This window comes from Netta rufina (genome assembly GCF_964035555.1).
Source record: "Netta rufina genome assembly, chromosome: 15".
NCBI lineage: Eukaryota > Metazoa > Chordata > Aves > Anseriformes > Anatidae > Netta > Netta rufina.
In genome coordinates, this window is record NC_140138.1 from 13198933 (window position 1) to 13223569 (window position 24637).

The window sequence follows — 24637 nt, forward strand, 5'->3', positions numbered from 1 at the left end:
TCCTACCGAATTCTGACCTGAACATCCCTGCAGCCACAGAGGAGGAGAGCAAAAAATAAACCTTATGCATAGCAAGCCTGCGGGGCATGACTTGGAAGGAATCTTACCAAAATGAGCACGATCTATCAAAGTGGGATTTAATGCATCCTAGCTGCAATGTTTTTCTAGACAGAGAAGATTAGGAGCAACAGATTCGCTCTTCCAAAGCAGAAACAAAACAACTTTTAGTTAAGAAATAAAGCAGATGGCCCATGCAGATTAAAGAGTAGGTACATCGCAATGAAACAGCACGCTGCTGCACACAAATCCCACAGTAATTACAGCAGCAACGTTGTTCCACTAATGATGCTGTGCCTGTGAACTGGGACAAATTAACACAAAGACACACATGCTGGTGACTTGCAGCCCAAGGGAAGGTGAATATGATGGGGAGACAGACATTTAAGACAATCACAACAGATTAAATGCTGTAAGGTACTGGCAAACATTATGCAGCCCCAACAAAAAACAGAATATGGGAAAGGATATGTTCCTCATCTGTCCTAGATCTGTAGGAAAATTGATGCTCTCCCTGGGGACTGTGCAACTGATGTTTCTCATCTCAGATGTATTTGAGCAGCATTACTGCTAGTCCACTTTCTGTAACTTGTGCATAGGCTACAGAAAAGGATTGCTGGCACTGGGGCCTGTCCTCAGTCAGGCTACACCAATTTTAATCGGCTCTGGGGTTGCTGGTCCGAGCAGGAGCTTCCATAAAGCAAAGCCACATCAAACTGTAATACCCACATTGACACTTCACTTCAAAACATCATGAACTACTAGAGCAGTTTTTCCAGGGCTTTATGGCTAATGAGCTAAGTCAAGGCACAATATTCCACCCTGAAGAGCAGAACAAATTTGGGATGTACAGAAGGACCGCTGGGGTGCCCAGCCCACTACCAGCAGCTGAGCAATCTAGCTCCACTCACTGCTTTGGGGATGCATCCAGGTAAAGCGAAAGTGCAGCCCAGGCTCTGCTTTGTACCCTCAGCAATGCAATGGGCTTCAGTTGAAAGTACTACTGAATTCAAGCCAGAGAGCAGGGTTCAGGAATGTGAGCCAAATCTGGGGTAAAGCCAATAAAAAGCCACTTGAGACAAAATTAAAAGATCATACACACAACTGAGTTCTGTCTCCAGCTCTGTTCAGTTTGTTATGGGAGCTGCTCTCTCACCACCATTCTCTGCCAAAATTGCCAGCCCTGGGACCGGACCCACTTTGGCCAAAGCCAGGCAGAACAGCAAAGCCCTGCTACCTTGTTTGCGTCAAGATCCATGCATCCCCACTCGAACCAGTCCCTGATTAAAGCACAATGGCACAACCTACCTCCCGCTGTATTTCAACAAGTGTGGCAACTAATATCACGTCAGTGATTTTCAGTATTTAGCCTGTCAGTAGTGGCTCATTTTCTCTGACCTCTGGGACCAGATGTGCAGTTTGTAATGGGGCACGCTGGCTGTTAGTGATGCTATTCCTGAGCCTCAAGAGTTGGAACACAGTAAAAGTTATCCTAGTCTGCACCAGTGGAGAGCAATTCAACATTATTTTGTACTTTGGATGGGTTTAAGTTAAAGTCTTTTTTTTTTTTTTTTTTTTTTTTTAAACTCCCCATACAAATGTTAACTTTTAATGAACTTTGCCCAAGTTGGATTTAAAGCTTATCTCACAACACGTATTTAGAGCAGTGCCATGGTGAAGTAATTCTGGGAAGAAAATATGGACAGCTAAAAATAGGATATTTCTGCATGCCTGCTTCAAAGTCTACCAAGAGTTTTCGTCACAATGACTTGTTGTTAGACTAGTCACTGTGCAGGACTGGAATTATTAATTAACAGCCAAAACCTGTGTCCCTCAGGCATGCCGCAGATGAACTTCACTGTTCTGCACTTTGCATCAGTGAAGGCTGGAGATGGTGGAGAGGTGGGGAGGAGCAGACACATTTTGTTTAAACTTCACAGAGCTAGAAAGGTTAATCTGATACTAACAAACAGCCTGTTGACAGAGCAAGAGGCTTCACTATCACCTGATGAAGCGGTTGGGAGCTGCTCTGGTGAAGAACGGACACTATAGCGGCTGGAACAACTTGTAGGCTAGCATGGGCCAAGCAGTCAGACAAGCAAGAGAGGGGAACGCTGAGCTTGGCAACAATCCGACTGAAGAGGGCTTAAAAGACGCTGCTGCTGAGGCACAACATAGAGCTTGTTGCATATCGGTGCTCAAGACCTTACAACTGATTCAAAATAATTAAGCTTAATTACATGAATGGCAGAAAGACTTCTATGTATCGTTTTCAAAAGCTGTTGAAAAGTCTCTTCGAATCTGTAACCCCCACAGCTTCCTGTTTTATTCCATCACAAGTTAATTATGGGAGAGAGACTTTCAAAATGTATTAAGAGCTATCGCATGTCTAGGGTCATTTGCACTGGATACAGGAAAACACATTAATGGGAAAGGAGCTGTGAGCATCTGAGCTTTCTTTGCAACATTCATGGATGCAAGTACAGAAGTTATGACCTCTCTTTTCTATCAGAGCCATTCAGAAAGCTAACATGCAGAAAACATCTTGTTGAACCAGACCTCTTTAGTGCTTTCATTTGCTGAATATATATTTATTATACTACAAGTGCTATGCGTCACTTTTCCCCCCTCAATACTATTATTGTCAGCAATTGCATTCAGCCAGTATCTAGAGGTTTCCATAAAGGAACAACAAGAGTCTGGCGACATCTCTCAAGATTTACCTGGAGCTTTACACCTTTCTTAGCATGTGTCACCAGGAGATGAATCCTTTGACTTCAGAAAACCATCCTTCTTTCGTGTGCATAGGTCTTCAGCAGAGGTTGGCACACAGAAAAAATGGTTCTTCTGAAATATTCATGTTGTTTACTGCTCTAGGTTGCTCCTTTGCTGCCTAACATCAGGGACAGCCAAAAATTAAAAACAAAAATCTAATTTCAGTATTAGGAGTCCTGTCGTGCCTCCTGGTTTGCTCTACTTAAGTTCCAGAAATCAAACTAGCATAATATTTTAATTAAAAAAAAAAAAAAAAAAAAAACAGTGTTCTGACAGGAAATAAAATCTCGTTATTTGAAACTCTTCTGCTCATCTGTAACCATAACACTACCTTCTGCTCCCAAAATCCATGTACATCAACAACCACCAGAAAGTGGAAGGAAAGGATGCAGAATGAAGGAGCCACAAATCAAGCAAATACCAGCACTGGAGAATTTCAGTTTTCCAGAAGGATTTATGTTCTCCTCCCAGGGGCAAACAACTGTTGCACTGCAACTAAATACCTCAGAGATCCATACGTTTACAAGTCCCAGAAAGGGCCTATTGCAAAAAGTAGCAAAATATGCATGTAATACCTGAAAAAAAAAAATATATCTCTAATTTTACACTAGTAAATCATACTGTCTGTGGAAAAATGTTCTGCTTGGACTACTGAAAACAGACGTCTTCTCAAACACACATGGCCTCTACTCCGCGCTGGTGCGGCCTTACCTCAAGTACTGTGTGCAGTTTTGGATACCACAATAAGAGGACATAAAACTATCAGGGAGTGCCCAAAGGAGGGCTACAAAGATGTGGAAGGCTCTGGAGGGGAAGATGTACGAGGAGCAGCTGAGGTCCCTGGGTTTGCTCGGCCCAGAGCAGAGCAGGCCGAGGGGAGGCCTCATGGCGGCCTGCAGCTCCCTCATGAGGGGAGCGGGGGGCAGGCGCTGAGCTCTGAAGGCCTGAGGGGATGGCACGGAGCTGGGACAGGGCCAGTCTGGGTGTTTTCTGTTTTGTTTTGTGTTTTTGTTTTTGTTTTTTTTCAAACCCCATTTACCCCAAGCTACTACAGCAGAAAAGCTCCTAATCGTGGCTCAGAGAGCACTTTTGCTCTGCGTAACACCTCACAAATTTGGCGAAAGGCAGGGTCTTTTACCTCAGTGACTAGACCTACCCTCAGGGGGCTATTTCTGCTCCCTTCCTAACAGTAGCTGGAAACAGATTTAGTAAGACAGTGCACTGCATGATGTGGCTCCCATACAGCCTGAAAATAGACCAACTGTTTTGACAGAATAAGCAGACTACTTGTTAGACGGCAAAAAAGGTCTGCGCCTTTCTACAACCAAACAACACAGCAGAAGTTTTCCTTTGATCACAAGGCAAGATAAAATTGAAGAATTCATATGATATACATAATAAAAACCTCCCTCATGTGAAATACAACATAGATGAAAGCAAGAAGTACATATAATATCTATATGCACATAAATATGTATTTATACCACTGCTAAAAAAGCTTGAAAGTAGTTCTCTGGTTTTCTTAAAAGCTTTCATATTTGCCCCAAACCAATATTATGCACACAAAAATCACAAGTCTTTCAGTTTGAGCAAAAGAAATAAACTTTACAAATTAAAATATCTTTTTTTCCTTTTTTTTTTTTTTTTTTTTTTTTTCTCCTAAGCACAGGTTCTCACTTCCAGATGTCAGAGCTCCCAAAAGCAGTGCTGGTGTCGGCCCCTCCAGGGCCAGGCAGCTCAGGCAGGGACTGTACAAGTTACCTGCTCCACTTGTTGCTTCTTTCCTTTTGCCTACCACACACATCTGTCCCACCTTCAATAAATTCTGAGCACTCACTGCCTTTCCTGCTGGCAACTATATCACATTCCTCAACCGCACTTAGCAATACAATTTAGTCAGCAGAGATGCTGAAACAATATTGGTTTCCTCCACTATGAGGAATCTGGTACAACATGTTGCTCTCTGAATTATTCAGACAACCCCAGGCTTGGGTAACAAGCCTTGAGCAACATATAGACACCAGGGAAAATGTTCTCCCTGGTGCAGCTCAGATGACGTTAGCAGAAACACATCAGGGAGAAATTCAGCCCGAGGCCTATTATACGGTAGCATTTCATCCTGCTCAGCCCCACTGGGCTTGCTCAGGAGAGGATTTGGAATATCAAGTACAAGAACAACGCAAACACCAAAATCCCAGGGCATCTCTCGCCTAACATCCATCTCACAGCACCTGTTTAGAAAGCTGTGTTAGAATTTGTAAGCGCACAGAGGATCAACTTGTGACTTTTCAGCAGGGATGAACTTTCCCCCCTCCTGTCCCCAATAAAGTCTCCTAAAGGTATTTCCCTCTCCCTCCTCTTTAACTCTTTCACAAAATGTCACATTGATTTTCAAGGCCAAGCAACAGCCACTTGACATCTTACAGCAAGAGCATCATGTTTTCCACTAGGAAAACCACAGAAGACTGAAGTGAAGAAAAAGACTAATGCCCGACAGATGTTTCACAAAGGTCACATGAAACGAAGGGATTCTGGCCTCCATGGCAGTCCCTTCTAAGAGCATGTTGTGTTTTGCTAAGCTAGTCACTTCGCATTTTACTTGCACAGTTCAGGAAAAAAGCTGCTGGAAACAAATCTGTCTTTGACTGCCCTTGGTCCCTGGAAGCTTAATTACCCTCAGCACCCTCAAAATACTTCAACTGCCTTCAGCAGCTGGAAGATTTCTTTACCTATGCTTAACAATATGGATGTTTTGCTTTTTTCATTTTTTTTAAACGCAGATGGCAAGGCTTCTCATTTTCCTAAAGCATTAAACTCCCTCTTGAAATGCAACCTGGGATCAATTTTATTTCATCTGTTATGTAGTAGTTTTAATAAAGTGTTAAAATGGAAGGTATTGAAAAACTACCTGAAAGAATAATCCTCTGAAACAATGTGAAAATGGAATGGGCAAATAATAATGCAACTGGAGCAGAAAACTATTACATCCACTCTCAGTTTTGCTTACACACCAAGCACCTACTCTGCATAAAATTTCCAAGAGAAGGCAACAGTAGACACCAGTTCCCTCCAAAATCTATGCACCCGGGTTTGTACTCCTAGTAAAATTACTCATTCCTTCTGCAGAAAAGAAGCTGCTTCTTTAGAACAAGACAGATTTAAAAAAAAAAAAAAAAAAAAAAAAAAAAAAAAAAAAAGCTTAAATCTCTCTATTTATAAAATTGCTTATGTAAAGTTAGTATTGTGAATGAAGTATTAAATTATGCAGTGCAAGATGTAATAGAGTGAATTATATTCAGTAAGATCACACACTACTGAAAATATGCAAAAAGCAGTGCTACTGGCTTTGAGTTGTCAAGCTACACACACACACACACATATATATTGCTCATCTCATTATTTTCTACTGTTTCCATGTGTGATAACATGCCCAATGCTGACACTTTTCCTATTCTCCCTGGCAGACCCTACATTAGCATGTAAATAGCTGGCAGATAGGAGGAAATGAAAGCAAGGAAGAGCTCTTTAATTAACTTTAATCCTCTGAAAATCCATACAGCAATCTGTTCTGACAGTTTTCTACACGGGATCTTCTTAGGAGGTCCCTAAGTGCTGCCTGCGGATCACTGCCAGGCTAGAACAAGGAGAAAGAATGAGCAAACCAATTTTGGAGACAATATTTAGACATTTTTCTGCTATTAAATGATGACTGGTGACTGCCATCTGGCATTATCAGAGCTGTCATTAGTCCGACTCTGGATGGGAAACAAAGAGATGCCGTAAGCAAGATGATAGCGTGCTTCACACCAGTCTGACAGCCAGTCCCCCACTCCCAGGGTATGCGTGCCAGACCTCTCACACACACCCAGACACACACATGCATACACATAGGGCAGCCTTCTCCAGTTTCCAACTCCATACATCTTTGCCCTCTGCCACATTTCCTCAGCCTATAGAAAAGGCAAAATGATCAAGGTTGAAGAGCAAAGCAATTTCATTGTTAGAAAACCTGATGAAACAGCTACATAGAAGTATGCAGCCCTTCAAATCTTGAGCAGTCAAAAGGGTGGCAGACTATAAAGGAGTAAGCTGAAGTCACTCCTCAATGACTTACATTTTCCAAACCTAAGTGACACGTTTTATTCATAACGCTCTACTATAGAAAATTTCAAGCAAATTTGGGTAGGTGAAAAATCTAACGATTAATGGAAGGAGATGCAGTGCCACGGTTTTTGGCAGCAGCAGATTGTCAAATAACATTACCTAGCAGGTCTGATTTAGCTGTGGAAGTGGCATCCTGCTGGTTGACGGGCATTGGTACAAGTCTCACAGAAAGGTCACTGGTTCCAGCTGTGTCTTGGAGAGACCGCTTTGAGGCCCCTTACGGCACAGAGAGCTGACCTGTAAAATTCCCCAAAGCGCTGGAAAAAAAGTTCCCTGCAGAGTGACTGGGAACAGCTTAAGGGTACACACCAGGCAGAGTAAGCTCTTAGTCACCTGGGCTTCTTCAGAGCTGAAGGAAGGAACAGCAGAATTCAGGACACTGAAGTCCAACAGTAAACCAAGGGAAGCCCTGGCTATAGCACAAAGCCAGCACAACATGAAGAGCACAGGGAATGGCAGGAAGAACAACATTAGCAGCCACCTTCTTTGCTAAGACTTCACAACAAATGCAAGGAAGATAGGAAACAATGCAAAGATAAGATTCATGAAAATCTCCCTGGTGAAATGATGCAAAAGGCAAGTAAATAAAGCTGAAAAAGAGGATAAAATAGACAGGATGCTTCTTTAAGGCAGATCACCAGCTTTTATGATGTCCACTATGCCCAGGACAGAGACCAAAGATCCATTGAGACAGTTAGAAAAATTTCTGCCTTCCACAGCCAGGGTTACCCTCATCCTTCTCAGCCTAGGTTTCTACAATGTTTACAGAGCTGTTCTAACAAACAATTTAAAACAATACAAAAGCCAATTACAAAACCGTATCTCGCTAAGTCTGCTGTTCTCGGAGGATTCAAAGAATAATTCCCAAAGAATAAGGAAAAGGTGACCTAGAAAATTTGGCGCGTCAGATCATAAGCATATTGTTAAGCAAAGAAATTTGTTTTTCCAGCATCAGTCTATAACCATCTCCAGACCTGCTTCCCCAAACCCTTCAGCTAGTTCTCCCATTCCTATCAATTCACATTCTCCTGTCAGCTGAACCACACTAGATATAGACCACACTACCCCCTCTGATTTTATTGTAATGTTGTAATATCAAGAGCAGACATTTCACTTTATTCATCAAACCAGATTTCAGAGCTAGAAGATACAAAAAACATCCAGCACGGCAACTACAAATACTTGGAGACTGATAATGCTCAGAACAATGCCTGCTTTTATGAATATGTAAGCATGAATTTCAATAAAATGACCTTTACCATAACAGGTTCTAGCTGAAGAAGCAAATCTCTACTGACACATAAATTACTAAAGATGCAGGTGTTCCTTCGAAGATTCACCTTACACAGAACAGTCCTTATTCATACTGATTGCTAATCCACTTTAAACCATGCATTAGCTCATGCAGCTTTGAGGAGCTATGTTCAAATCTGATATGATTTTCTTAGCAGAAAGAAACACCATAAAAAAGTGCTCTTAACAGCTACGAAGACAAATAGAAGATGAAACTAGAATAACTTCATAAAAACACTATAACCATAGGCAGAATGAGTTAAAAAGACTGCACTTTGGCCATCTGGTAAGAATACCTGGCAGTGATAACGTCTAAGGCATGGCCTCAGTTTATCTGCTATCCAATCGTTTCATTTTCAGTATGCCACCATCAACAGGAAAGTTTACTTTAAAAACAAAAAAAAAGTGGGGAAAAAATACACTATGTAATACCCCTGATAATGTGTGAGAGATATGATGACACAAAACAAGACTAATCTAGCTCTGCATACAGCCCGCTGGTCCACCTTTCAGCAGACCGATTCATCTTACAAGATGGGCAGGAGTGACAGTGACTGTGATCAATTTATTTTTCTTTAGCTAGGAACAGAGCGATTTGTTTACTCTCTGCAACAGCATTGCTACAGCTCATGAGGTATTTCAGAAGTTACACAGGGAGTAGAAAATGAACCTATGATGGGTTCAGAAACTATCAGTGGCAATACAGGAACTTGCAAGAGCATCTCAAGTCAAAATTAGAAAGAAAATAAACCTACCAATCTCCACAGTATGTTTTTTTTTTTTGGTTTGGTTTGTTTTTTATCATCACCTGTTTCATAAAGATGAAAATGAAGACAAACATCAAAACATGAAAAGTCTTGATGCTTGCATAAAGTGAAGAAAGGTCATGTAAATGTAAAATGTAATGGAGAATTTCAAGTAAATAAAAGCTGCAGCAGCAATAATCATTTATATTTCAGAGGCAGACAAATTTCACAATGGAAACATACAACAACAAAACAAACGGAGAAGGGCAGCTGGGTATGCAGACCAATTCTTCAGTCTATCAAAAGTCAGGAGCCCAGGAGCAAATGCAGCTGCAGCTTGACTCTGACACTGCATAGATGCAGGCTCCAAAAAGTTACACCGCTCCTCTGCCGTATTTCAGAGACCTGTGACAGAAGCAATCCAATGCTTCAAGAACTTGCACTGCACTGAGGAGGAGACATCATCATAATCTCAAAGCTAGAAACTCACCCAAGACCCAAAAAAGAAAGGTGTTAACAGACAAAAGGAATAAAATGATTTATCATTAGAAATGGCTATTGTTTTGGAGGTATTAGACAGCAGACATCCTCCTATCTGTTTTGAAAAAGGAGATAAGGTTGCTCTGGGAAATTAGAGTCACTGGCGAGGAAGTTTCACCTGAGCACTACGAAAATTAGTTGAGAAGGTTCAGAATTACAAAGCACCTTTTTTAGTTAAGTGTAACAGGATAAAATAGAGATAGATAAGCACAAGCTTTTGTTAAAGTAATTTAAGCCTAACTGGTTAACGATTCTTTGAGAGAACTCAAAAGAGAGCTAACTAGGGAATACAGGGCTTTAAAAGTCTATATAAATGACTGAGCATCCCTCGGTTTTAATCATTACGTGAGAGTCAAATACCTGTCAGGGTAAAAGCTGGCTGGTGGAGGAGCAGACTATTCTTCCCTACCTCGGAAAGCAATTAGTGGCAGGCTGCAATGGGGATTAGAGCCAGAAGTTTCATTCAGTGTACTTATTAGTGTGAAAAACAGGGGCAAGTAGCAAGATGTGTGCTGACAACATAAAATATTAATGTTAGCAGAATCGAGAGACAAGGGTGAGGCATTCTGGAGCAGCTAAAAAAAATTAATAATGAGGGAAGAGCAAACGCAGATAAGCAGACTGAGCACAAACACACAAATGCAATTTAATGCAGAGTGGAAGGAAAAATACTACATCTCACACAGCGTGCACGCAAGCAGCTTTCCAGCAATGATCTGCCAGGTAGGTGAGGTGAGGTGGATGCCCTCTGGGGACGTGACACCCCCAGGGACACGCTGGCCAGTGGTGACCTGCAGGAGAAGGAAGGGACTCCATCCTGTGCCTGGACAGCAAACCACAGCCTCACAAACAAACCCACTCCAGCAACATTGCTCCAGGAGCAAAGCAGATCCCTGTACTAACACAGGTTCACCAAAATCATACTAGATGCTTCCAGGATATGACAAGACTCAGCAGATGTAGAAAATCAGTGAAATGCTGATGTTAATACAGGGGGGCAGGCAGCGCCAGGGACATACACACAAAGGACTTGCTGTCTGAAGGAAGGGCATTTTCACACAGGAGACACAAAACTGCAGCCTGTGTTGTAGGACTCTGTGAAAAAAACAAGGGTCAAATATTGTGAGTAAGAGATGCAATAAATTAAGACTTAACAGCTCTTCCACAGGACTCCTGTTTGACTTGGGCTCAGCCTTCCAGCCGTTTCATCCAGTGTCGCAGTTCCCCTTATGTAACAGAGGTATCTGAGTGCTTCTCTATCTCCCAGCAATGAAAGAAGGAAAAGTACAACACCGCACAGTGCATACTGCTAAAATATCATGAGTGACAGTGTCATTCAGATTCCCAAAATAGAGAGCATTTAACCTTCATTAGTTGTTAACAGCTCTCATAAGTCTACCAAGGGTTGATACTTGGATATTATTACCACATTTAACTCCTGACTGAGCTCCAAGACAAAAAAGAGAAAGGACAGGCACCATAAGATTCCTCCCTCCCCCCAGTTTCTTATCGCTACTTCTCTGCAAACAGAAATTTGCAAGGAAAAAACTCGCTGGCCTGGATGAATAAACCCTGCAACTGCAAAAGCCCTCCCCAAGGAGAGCAGCGACCTCGCCTTCTGAATCTCAACAGCATGGCAAAATGAGAAGATACCATTTTTCTTAAGTTATATTTGTATGAAAGACGTGAACTCTCTAATTTACAGTTAATTTGAGTAGCATACCTTTAACCATATTAAAAGTAATTAAAAATCAAAAATTTTGAGGCAGATCTTTGGGTATCAGTTCATTTGCATGGAGCACATCCACCAGCCACGTGCAGAACCACAGCAGAAGAGGAACGTCCAACATATAGCAAATCCTACAAAAGTGAACAAACCCTACCAGGCTGGGGTCAGCAATAAGTCCTGCATCCTCTGTTGTTGCTAATTTGATTGGGAACACGGACTGCAATGTCTTGGCTGCAGTTAAGAGACCCGGTTCCTTCATGGAGCAGTCTGACCTTACAACTAACCTGTATAATGCAGTGGAGTTAACTTTAGCTGGTCCTTCAGAGGGATCAAATCATCCCCAAGGTTAAGGAGCAAACTCCAAAAGAGACCAAGACTCAGCAGCAGAGGGTGCACCAACAGCTGCAGAAGGACCTTGAGAGCCTCAAAACTCACTGATCCATGCCCAGGGTAAGGAGGAAAGCGATGCAGGGAAGACACACATTTTATTACTTGTGCCTGTATTTCTGTTTTACTCATGTTATCTAAGGGGAAGCAGCAGATTTAGAATGTACATTTCAAGTCCTTCAGCTTGCATACGTCTCTAGAGAGTTAAACTACAAACCTGGCTGTTATTTACAGCTGTTCGGCATCCTATCCAGGACATTTTCAGTGGCTTCAGCAGGTTTTTTTTTTTCCTCTTCTTTTTTGCAAGTAAGAAGCCAATCTGGGAATGGGAGGGCTACAAACACAGCCTCAGGTTACCAGCACACATGACAAATTCATGTGCGGAGCTGTTACATAAGGAACATCTTGGCTAGCACAACAGGAGGGGGTGGGTTACATAGATTTTTTTTTTAATCATTTCTTTGGTAGAAAAGGTTTCCTTTAAAGCCTTTAATGTGGAATGAACACGCTCTGTGACAAGCAATCCCCTGGGCTACCTGTGACAGTTGCACCATGGGAGGAAGCAGGGAGCTGAGGGGAAGCAGGCGCTCGCTGTCTCTTGTCATAGAGCCATTGGTATTTCAGTAGGAGCAGAGCTTAACGTGGGCATTTCCTTAAAGGACTGTCAGAATGAGTGGGAGGTGGGGGAATAACCCTGAAAGTGCCTGACACCATGGCACGTGGGAGGCTTGGGCCCTTGGGGCACGCGTGGCCCGGTGCACGGGATGGGAACAGGGGGATGATGAGCAAGGGTACTGGGGCTGCAACAGGGACGTGAGGAGATGTCACTGGAGTGAGTAGTGCCACACGATCGCGTTCACTTCATGCAAAAGGTCAAAAATTCTCTTACATGGCACGTTTTATTTTTAAAAAACAACCCACAGCAGTTCACAAGCATTTTTTTCCCCCAGCACCGCTCTCCTACAAATGCTATCTTAATAAACATCTCCACTTTAGAGGAGGATAAAAGGCATTTTATTTTGATTTCATTATATTTCCTGAAATTGCTTTTTTCTTTCTGCATTTTTTCTTGCCATTCGGTTGTGGTGGCCCTCATGGAGGGATAATGCAATAATACTTCTGACAAGGTCAGCTTTCCAATACCTTTGCAAATGGCATTTCCCTATAACAAAACAAGTACAGATTTTCTCTTTTTTTTGGTAATTAATATAATAGAAATGTCAACCCTGAAAGTTTGTCTCCAAAGGTAGTATGTTATCAATGGAAAATTAATTTTTTAAAGCCAGAAAGTGTTTCCTTATCTCTAAAACTGAAAATACTGTTTACAAAGAAGAACAACTGTTCTGTGTGCAAAACAGAAAATTTCCGCAGCTTACGTCAGTGTGAAAAGAAAAAAAAAAAAAACAGTAAAAGCATATATCCAACTGGGGAGGAGCTAAATTAGGACATATGCTAATTCAGACACGACTGTTTTGAGAACCGCACATTAATGGATTGCTAACTCATTTTGCACGCACCCTGTAGAAGCACACAGCACAGAGTACATACTGAATGAAGTGTTACTTCACATTCATGGGTATCTTGAATTTAATCATGTGCTTTTAATGCACAGAACTCGTCTTCCCAGCAGCTCAGAGTGCCATCGCCATAGTGGAGAAAACCGAATGTAGGAAGCTGCACTCGCACCTTGGGTGGAGCAAAGGGGGAAAAAAAATGAAGAGTATTTAGCTGCAGCAAAATAACAGGTCTTGCAGTTCCAGCTTCGACTATCACAACAGATAGGCAGAACATGAATTTCCCCATGAAAAATAGTTGCCATCAATACAAACCCAGCCTTCCAGGTGTTTGAAGGTGTAAGCATGAGCTCAACACAAAGGTTCTCAAACATTTGCAGAGAGGTGACCAGTTTAAAAATGCCCGCCCTCCTCCCTTCAATGACTTTTGCTTCAACCACTTTGTCTCAATTAATTACACACAGTCTTGTGGCACCCAAAATGGTATCAACCAGAAGACCACGTAGGGCACACTCCCCTGTTCCCTTAGTATTCAGGCTGGAGCAGATACCTGAAGTGATGTGACACCAGAGGAAGTCATTTCCCAGCACAGTGGCAAGCAAAGGGACGCATTTGCTTGCATTTTTTTGACAATCCTTTTTCTTCACTAGCCAAGGAAAGTGCAGAGATGTAGACACGACAACATACAGACATATTCAAACACTGCTCTGGCTCTGCTTCCCTACACTTAAAAGCTGCCAGGATTCCCCATGGGATCATAGCATCTTCCCACATACAACTCTATAAATCATACGACTCAACAAAAATAGTTCTCCTCCTCCTCCTGGCAGGAAGAAAGTTAAATATCAATTAGATGTAGAAAGCTCATCTTTTCCTGTCTCATGCTCATTCTTCATTTATCCATTAATCTCATTCCAATTTCTCAGCTTTAAGAAAATATATGTATTTAGGTAGGTAGTGATATTTTCAGGGAAATCCTGAGGCTCTGGATTTAAACAGAGAGAAAAGCAAGCCCCAGCTACCCCACTGTGCCAAACTGCTTGCACCCAAACAGGTACATTTATGGTTAATGGTTCTTCACAGCTCCTGCTCTAGATGTCCTACACAGCACTGAGAAGAAAAAAAAAAGGCAAGTCTCCCACATACTGAGAACTTGTAATATAATATTCTCATGACATCAGAATTCATTACCTGAAACTAGACCAATTCTTCAAATTTGCTATAGTTGCTATTAAAGAATGTTGTCTCTATCTGAAATACTACTCGAGCAAATGTGCTCATAAAATTGGGAACAGTTCATTTCTCCGTAGTGCAACAAATCACGGGTCAAAGACCATTTCCACGATCTTTTGAAAAAAAACTCATTTGACTTCTAATATATTCATCAATTTAAGCAATGCTTGACCTGAGATGATGTGAACACGCATCGAACAAAATAGTTAGCACTGCATGACACTCTGCTAGAAGCAATCCAAAACTCCTTAATTCTCCAGACAGTCCTTGGGTTTTATAGAGATTTTAGGTCTTCATTTGCAAGGATGCTCTGAGTGACTGGTGTCTGAGTAGTGCAGCTGTTCTTACCAGAGGCTCACATCACATGTTGGAATAAGCTACTGTGCAATTACTTAATTATCTCTCTCTCCTATCCCTTAAAAAAAACCCACAGCGATTCAACTTGAAGCAAACCCAGTTAATCCAGTTTTATGGCTGAGAATTAAAATAGAGAGAAGTCAGGGATTCAAAGCTGCAGTTCTCGTGGCAGTACCACCACTGTAAGAGGCACAGATCTTAATGCCTTCCAACCATTAGTATTTTGGGAACAAAGACATGCAAAAAGCCCTTTTTGTGCAGCTTATTCCAGCTAATCATTTAGAGCCTGATGTTCTGAAATCCTACATCCCTACCCCTGCCTTTGGATGCTGTGCAAGCCGTTGCCCAGCCACCTCCCTCAGCCACCTCTTGTTGTCAGCCTTTGCCTTGCTTGCCAGGCACAGAGGTAAAACGTGCTCTGCCTAACTTCTCTCAACAATAACTCCCTCATTCCACCCATCCATCTTCATACTCGCTTCTCTGCCATATCTGTCCCCGCATCCTTCATAATTCAGGGTTGAGGAGCTAAGGAATAAATGTTACAGCACACGCATCAAGGGAACTATAACTTTGAATTACCTGACCTCGGTGAGTTTAAATTGTCAGCCATAACACTGGATTAACCTAATTTCTTTTTATTGAATATTTTACCTTTAGAAGTCATACAGCCCTTTCTCTCAGAGAAATATGAGAACTGAAGGTCAAATAAATTCTTTTATGGGTATATTTCTAATTTTCATAGTCTAACCTCTTAGCATTGAGCACTAATATCTAGCGCCAACAGGATGAAGCAAAATCCAGGCACTACTCTGGGGGAAAAGTATTTTCATAGCCCTTCAGAAATCCATCAAACTAATACATAACTTTTAATTTCACTGCATGTTCTGAATTGTTGTAAGTTTGAAAAAGCTCTAAACACCTTGTTTAAATAGAAACCATCAGACATACCATACATTAAGAAGAGAGGCTGTCCTTGTGTCTCCACCCCCAAAAAGCATCTGATAGAAAGACAGCAATGAAGTCTGCATTCTATAATTACAAGGTTTATCAGATACATCATAAGGCAAAAAAGAGAATGACAGAGCACTGATTCAAAAAAAAAAAAAAAAAAAAAGCTAAGAATTTTTACGAGCTCTTTCATGCCTTAGAGAGAATACGAAGCAAGGCCCACGAGTCAATTCATCTCCTTCCTCCAGGCTGGTCATTTGAAGGTAGCGTTCGCTGCTTCCAAGTTGAAAGCCCTTAGGTGACTAATCTCTACTCTAACAAAGCACACAACTACTATGCCTCTGTGGTACAAATTCCTACACGTACCTGTACAGGGACACGAAGAGGTGGAATATCCAAAGTCAGTGAAAGGGAAAATCTATCCGCTACTGTGAAGAATTAGGCCAATATCAGACGAAGAGCAGAAAGTATCACTAGAGAGGATGCAGTGGAAAACAGCAAGGGAAGGGGCAGACCATGCCCCCACATCTGCAGCCCTACAGTGAACAAGTGTGGTCATCTCAGACCCCTTCAACAGATGAGGAACCAAGGGCAGAAAGACAGGTCAGAAACTAAGAGAACACTGTAGGCTTTAAAAAGCCATTCTGGAGCAGGATTAGCATCTGAGAGCTCAACAAGGCTGCTGTTTCCTTCATTTGACTCAAGAGAAGTGAGTGGTAAACATATGACCAAATCAGGCAAAGTAACAAAGCTAATATTAAATGAAGAAAAACACGCAAAAGCAAAGCATGCACTTGTCTGGGAGCCATGTCAGAAAACATGAATTTCTCCTCTTTCAGGAATCTACAAATGTCACTTGAAAATGGTAGCATTTTCTGTTTTAAAGACACTTCCCCCTTCCAAACGGTCTTAGCATACTTCTTCAAAACTATTCCAGACAAGCTCTTCTCCAAAGACATTGTTTTCGGCTCTCCTTATTTATTCTTTGTAGCAAGATTCTGCAATTCTATTAGCAAGTGGTATTAGCAGGTCTCACAGAACAGGCTGTTTCAAAGCAAAATGGTTCGTGCTCACTTTATTCTGGAAGACAATTTCCATTTGCTTAATATAGTCATGATATTTTAGTGAGGTAATTATACTCTTAGCTATCAGTAACAATTAAACCCTTCTTAGACTGGGGTTGCTTAATAAAGGTCTCAAAATAAATAACACATTCCAAACACAATATTTTTAAATGTCAAGCATGCAAATAGGATCTTGTAATGAATATAATGGAGCATCAAGTATAAATCAGCACGAAGTTAGTCTGTGATTGTACAAAACTCTGCTAAAATTGCCGTTAGAGTATTGTGGAATTCTGATCACCACGCTAGAGAGAAAAGCAGCGCAGGAACAGAGATGAAATCATTTCATTAAATATTATGACTGGTTCAGGAGACAGCTAGGGTGAAAGCATCAGCACGGCTGTTTCCATAGCTGCAGAGCAGACTTGGTCAAGCCTATGGTCAGGCTGACAATTGATATCTGTTCATTTGTATTTTCTATAGCAACTTCCACGAAAATGAAGTTCCTCTACAGCCAGATCACTCAGTTATGAGCTAAATAAAACCCAGAAGCAGACAAGTTACAGAGCACTGAAAAAAAGGAGGGGGGGAAATCACTCTCAAACTCAGGTCTAGAGAGACTTGAAATCAGGTCAACAGATCCTAGAAAGCTGTTCCGTATGGAAGGGGAGATCACAGTTTAAAGGTCCTTACAATGCAGACAGCAAGGTAACCATGAAAGGAGAAGGAGAACAGTACCAGACATTAAAAAATAAAAAATAAAAAATAAAAAAGGAAAGAGAAGAGTTGTTAGAATAAATATTTGCAGTTTTCTTGTAGAGCACCCATTACAGGCAAAGAGCAGTGGAGCAAATTATCTCCAAGCTGCTACACTTGGGAGCCAGCTGCCCCAGCTCCAGCAGGTTGTTGGGTGAATTAGGACTAAAACATGGCACAGGAAGCAACCAAAGGCAGACACGGGGACTATCTCAGCAGCGTCCTTTCCATACTTAGTAACTCTTGGCTTAGCAACTTTTTGTCACCTCCTGTGGCAAATCCAGACGCCGCAGTTGAGCAGAACAGATGGCAGGACCTCTAAGCACAGAAACTGCTCCTGGTCCTTGCTCATCACGTGGCCCGAGTCCCTGTGGGGCACCAGGCCTGTAATCTGTACAACATCCGGATCGAGTCCAAGGGTAGTTTTCAAAGCAGAGCAGGATTTTCAGCTGAATGAATTATATATTCTACAAACGCAGGCCTCTGTCTGCCTTTTATAGTCTGCAAGGGCCATTAGCAGATAACAATTAACCCAGACAGAAGTGGGTTTGGACCAACCCTAAGCCACAGACAATCTCAGCAAGGCTAACAGGCAACCTTCTGGTTCAGAGCATTTCAAAAGCCAGGACAGCCTGCTTGCACCGCAGACGAACTTACTCAAAACAATCATAACAAATTTGGATTAGACTGCGGGAAAAAGAAAAAACCTAGTATTAAACCCAGACCTCTCCTTCCCTGGGGCACCTCATCTCACACAGACACCAGGCTGTTGGAGACCAACAAAAGCAAACACAGAACCTGATATTTCCTCAACCTCAACAGGAAACATCTCCAGCAGCAGCCAAAACCTCTGAATCCCACTGTCTCATCACAAAACTTCGCATGCTTTATCCCCTGCTCCAGACACTCTTGTGTAAACCGCGAGCACAAAGCCAAACAACTGCGCTGCACTAGACTGAACCCAGGATCAATATAATACCAGCTAATACAGGGAAAAGATTTTTCATAAAAACTTCTACTTCATCTCTGACCTGTGAGTCCTCATCCTCAGAAGGAAAAAAAAAAACAACTCTACAATAGAGGTGTCTCAGAATTGAAATTCATGGTGTTACTGGAGACTGGAAATTGTGGTTCAGGAGAGACCCCACTGAAACCCCTCTTACCGTGCAGACAGCAATTACCTCTCTCTCTCTCTCCTGTCCCACAGAAGTTCATGATCTCTCATCCCTTGCTATCATCCCCTCCACCCAGAACTCCCAATCACCTCTTCTCTGCCAACCGCAAAGTCTGTCTTGTCTCCCCTCTTATATGTATGCAAGATATCTAACAGGTACTATCTCACCTAAAAGCTCATCTCGTGGAATCACAGAAGAGGGAGCAGATTCATTTATTTCAAACTTCTTTATTTGCAGCCATTAAAAGGAAGACAACTTCCATGGGTTTCTAAAAACCTACAGAGGAGAGACAAGGTGAGCAGAGGGAAGGGGCTGGCACAGGTCGGGCTGACAGCAGACAACAATCACGTGCAGAGTGGCAGCACAGCTGGTGCTGCACGAGTAATGGGACTGCTTAAATGATATACACGGAGCCATGAAGGGGATCAAAGGGAGGAAGAGGCATCACACCGTGACAGCCAGGGAGAAGCGTTTGATACTGCCCATGACACACTGGAGCAGCTCAGTTCTGTCCCAAACCCACCCATGCTACCTGGACACAGAGCACAGGGTGCAACACCCAAACGAAGGTCACTGCAAGGTATCCGTTTACCAGACTGTTTTTATTGCTATTGAGGCAATATTTAAAGATAAATACATGTCCCAGAAAAAGGGTTAATTCACCTCCTTCACCGAACTCCCAGGTCCTTCCTTGTACTTCCAAATCATCCACCTCCTCCGAAATATCACAACGCAGGGCCCGATGTGGCAGAGAAACCAACAGCATTATTTTAAATCTTTACTGATTACAAAACAAAGCAGATGGCAAATCAAGTCATGAACTCTGCATCTGCCATGCTTAATGAACAGTTTAATTACCTAGCCCCGTTTCTGATGCATCTCTGCCATTCTCGGCTCTGGGAGTCACTTACACAGCTCGTACTGACTCTTGCGAAGATATCTCCAGGAACATGTGGTGCCAACAGTCAGCTGGAGTTGGTTAATCAATAATTATTTAATCTCCAACTTTTATGGTGATGGCCTGAATTATGTCTCAACCGAAACAGATTTCCTATCAGATCACATGATCTGCTCGAATGCTCAGAAAACAAAACAGAATTTTTCAGCCTCTGCTCCGGGTAGCGGAGCACCCGAAGGCAGACAAATGCGCAGACCGGAAACAAACAAGGCAAAACAACAACATGCAGCACAATCAGATTAATTCATTTGCTGCATTACGCCTCTCATGAGAGCAAGGGATGCAATTAGGACAGTGTACATTCACAAAGTCTACAATTTGAGAAGCAAATTGGGCTCATTTGGGATGTTACGAGAAGTAACTGAAATTGCACTTCACGTTTGGAGTGCTTGTGCATGCAAAGAGGCACGAGCCTCCCGCGCAGGATCAGGCACCAGCTGCAACCAAGCAGGGCCTTTGGGCTCGGGTCAAACCTGCCACACGCTCTGGGGTGCTCTCGCTCTGCAGCCTCACGCGGTGATGTCCACACAGCTTTGTGCACAGAAGAAAAAAACGTTCCGAGGAATCACCGACGCAGGAGATGAGGCTGACAGGTCGGAACCGTAGCAGCAGCCGAGTGACAGATACAGCCCAGGGCTGACTCATGACCAGGGAAAAATCACGCGAGGAGAGGAGGAGGTAATGATGCAGTGAAGATCCATGCAAAACAACTTTTTACCCTCCATCGAAGGGCTTTGAGAACCCCTCAGCATGCTTTTATCGCTGGTCCATGAGGGTCCATTTGTGCCCCTTGAAAGCTGCCCTCCAGGAACAAACAGAGCAGAGCTTTGGTTTTGTAAAACACAGGCTCAACGAGCTACTTGAACTCAAACAAGGATTTTCAGAAAGGGATTTTCATTCTGGGAGACTTACGTGTCACAGAAAATTACCCAAGAGATTCAAATTTTAGTCATTCAATAGCAGAATTGCCTGCTTTTAATAAGCCCACTTCATAAAGACCGTGAACTGTGTGGAAAGCTCTCAGAAAAGAGAAATACTCACAAGCTTAAGGACAACACAAAAGCCAAATACAGAACTGAAGGCAAACACAACATTCAGAGCCAATATAGGGGTAAAACAAACAGGAAAAGGACAGAGAGAGACCAGGTCTTTCCCCAGCACTTCAGGTATCTCCCAGCACTGCTGTGTTGAAGCTACCTTGTGTCATCAAGCAAAGATAAAAGATTTCTCTAAAACTCTGAGCAAAACCAAAGCAAAAAGACAGCACAACAGTCAGCAAACCGAACCAGGTGGATGTCAAACAGAGTGAGTAAATACATCCCTTCAAACATTAATTTCTTTTTCATTACCCTAAGTGAACAGATTGACACTCCAGCAGATACCTTCAAGCCATCAATGTCTGAAAAGCTCTCAGGTGTCCAAGAGACTCTTATTTCACTGCAAACATGCGTATCAGAAAACTTCAAGTACCGCTCTGACTTACAAGACATACAGGAGAAAGTCATCAGCTAACACGTTCTGAACAGCAGTTTGTCAACAATAATAATGAGGATACACTTCCTACCCCAGTCCACTGTCAGAGGTGGAATTAATTGGGCTAGGCCACTGCACAAGTATGTCAGAGAGAATGCTGTTCCTCAAGTCTGCCAAGGAAGAAAGATTTGTAAAGAGTCACAGAAGTATCCCAGATTGACAATTGTGCCTATTGCAAACAGTAAACTAAGTGGAAAGGCCCAAGTAAGGTCAAGGAAGCCCAAAAGAAGCAAATGAGGCGAGGAAGCGAGCAATGGAAGGAGAAGTTAAATGCACTGAAATGGAAATACAAGAGCAACCAAGTAAAACAGAGACTGTGGCAAGTAGAAAATGAACAAGACTAAACAGGACAGACAATTCATGAAAGCCAAAAAAAAAAAAATCGCTTGTATCTTGAGATAATATTCAATAGCCATAAAGTAAGCCAAGAAGGAATCAGATCAGCAAAGCGAGTGCCACCTGAAGGGAGCATGTTCATTACTGAAATACGAGGCATTGCTGTTATCGAATGAAGAACAGCTTATCAGTTTCTACTGATCTTTGAAAATGTATTCTAGACCTGAGACTTCCAGGTTACAATTTGATCCCACATAACAGATAGCTGTCACTGCATTAAACTTGCACCGTTAAATATGTCTGATGTCTTTCAGACCGTATTTGCTCAGCATACAGGAACGGATTCATTGCCCTACCAGAGGGTCAGATATAGACAAATGCAAAAATCAGTGTCCGAAACAATAGCAATTCAATCATATATATATAATAGTCTCCCCCAAATTAGATTTTCACAGTCCTGTTTAACAAGACAAAGATTCAATAAAGAAAGCTCATCTTTTCCATTCTCAAATTACATAGAAGCACACTGTAGCACTGATGCCACTAATTAGATGATTAAATACCATTCTAGGTGATATGCTTTCAATGTAAAATAATTATTTTTAACAGACAATATACTTGCTCAATCTCATTTTAAATCACAATATCATACTTTTTTAATTAAATGATATTCCTTCTTCTGATTTTGCATGAGAGTGCAACTAGTGGGAGACGCAGTGCCAAGAGGAGATTGCCCAAGTACCATAATGCATGCACTTCTTCACAAAGGACCTCGAGCATTCCCTGGACGGAATATAAATTTTCAGAGAACAGTAAAGCTTTTATTTCTTTAAAACAGGCCAGTTGAGGAATCATTCAACACATTGAAAACTTCCACTGTCAAAACACAAGTTTATTTGCCATGGTCTGATGAAGGACACTTCCAACTTTTCCTCTATTTCTCTTCATGGGGAAGGTGACAAGGACAGCAAACAAATCAAGGGCTTTGTCTTTCATTATAAATTAGAGTCCAATCCCTCATATGACAAAGTACTGTAGTCTTTTTGGCCAGTATTTAAAGAAATGTAACGATATTTTGTGTTCTACAGCAAAATATGTTTCTGCTGAGGACTCAAAATGAGTTAAAGGGAATATTTTAGAAGCCACCTGAGATATTCCCTTCAAGCTGAGCAGCCCAGTGCAATGTTAGACAGCTGAGAAAGTTGTAAAGGAAAGCTTTTATCAGCTTCAGCATTCACCTGTGTCATATCCAGCCATGACATTATCAGACTAGAACATGGAGGGCTGGCTGCTGCTGAGCAGATGAAATGCCTTTTTATTTTCCATGGAGAGGGTTTGGTTCATCCACCCAAAGTGCACAGCTTCCCTTAGTGCAAAGGAGAAAGAACTGCTGTCTCTTTTCCCTTCTCACTTACATAACTATCCATGGCGTCAAATTCTGCAGTCAGAAGATCTGAAAAAATATCCTCTTGTAAAATGGTTGCTTCATGCTCCAAGAAGCCCTGCTTACCATAAATCACTGCCTCCTTGGCCCAAAACTGACACAGAATTACACAGAACTGGGTGTAGAACAATTAGAACTGATCAAAATGCTTTAGTTGGCACTGAAAATCAAAGCCTAAAGCACTAGCAATATAAGAGGTCCTTTTTCTCTTGCTCAGATACTCCCATACCAGTATCTTTCCTCCCCATACACGCTGACATGCCTGGCTTCCTCTCCCTCACCCTAGCTGCTCGACTCTGACCTTATGCACACATATAAGCTTACTTAACGTGAGCAGTTTCATGATATCAGGAAGATTGCTTAAGATGAGTGAAGTTTTGTAAGGAATATTTTTGGAAAGTGAAAAACATATCACACCGACTAGAGAGAATTATTATTCCCTTTGGGGAAAGAGCTCCCTCAGAATTTAATATAACATTTTTCAATGCTCTACAGACTTCAAAATTATTGTATAGAATTTCCATCATGGAAGCATACCTGATATAGGATAATACAGAGTTCTCTGAAATATCCTATAGAAAGGATCTTAAAATGTATTTTCAATTTACTGGTCTAGTGCCTGCCATTATATTTGAACAGACTTTCAGCGTAAGAGGAAGGCGATTCTCTTACTCTCTGTAAATTGTTTTTCCACAGGAACAGTTGACAAGGTGCAGTCGTTTCGTTCTCTTTAGGAAAGGAGGTGAGGCAGCAAAAGCCATTATAAATTCCCCTTGGTGGCTCAAAACACTCCAGCGACAACATGATTCAATTCTCTGCCCTCGCACAAGTGTCAGGCCCGAGACTAAGCCATGTATTGCCAATGCAGCAGGAGCCCAGACGGAGGGGCACGCTGGCAAGGCCCTACAATGTACTAGTAATTTAATTCCATTGCAGCCCAGGAGACAAGTGTCGCATCTCTGTCACAGCATCAGCTATGCAAAGACCCCAGAGCAACTTTGCAATACAAGTTGCTGAGGGGTACAAATAAGAAACATCAAGGGCTGCATCTGGAGGAAAGAAATAAGGGCACGTGTTTTTCCAGACATTATCTAGACCTTCACCAGAAGGAAATAAGGACATGTACTTTACTAGACATTCTCCAGCCCCTCACCTTGGTGAGCAGCAATACACGTTTCTGCAGCCGTCTGACCAGCGCTTCGTGCTGTTCGCGCTTCTTCTTCTCTTCCAGGAGCTGGCTCTGAATCTGCAATATTTCTTCCTGTAGCTGCTGCCGGGCCTTCTCCAGTGTTCGGGCACTACAAAAGATAACACAGGCACGTGAAAACTTAACCACTGCCTCTTAGTCAGATTGATCAGAAAAAAAATGAGAGGAGAAGCATGACCACAACACCAGACCACTGGGGCTGCTGCCACTGCATTGTACAGATGCACCACTGCAACCTTGAGGAGCTGCAGTCTCTTCAGCTTTTCTCAGAAAAAGCTATGAAAGAACCCCCATTCCCATGTCAGCCTTCTTGTTCAGCACAAAAAATGACTGGAATCTCACATATACTAGGCATTTAAATAACTGCACATCTATTTCAAAATCAATCAGTTTGCCTTTGAAGAGATGGCTCATTTTCAAC

General features: G+C 42.1%; 1 protein-coding gene across 1 annotated transcript in view; it reads right to left on the minus strand.

Annotated features, from left to right (window-relative positions):
- MAD1L1 (mitotic arrest deficient 1 like 1) overlaps positions 1-24637 on the minus strand; it is a 354917-nt gene that overhangs the window by 221276 nt on the left and 109004 nt on the right. Inside the window, exon 11 of the mRNA XM_084296309.1 lies at positions 24163-24307. Within this exon, the coding sequence (XP_084152435.1) occupies positions 24163-24307 (145 nt within the window). The remainder of the gene's footprint in view (positions 1-24162; positions 24308-24637) is intronic.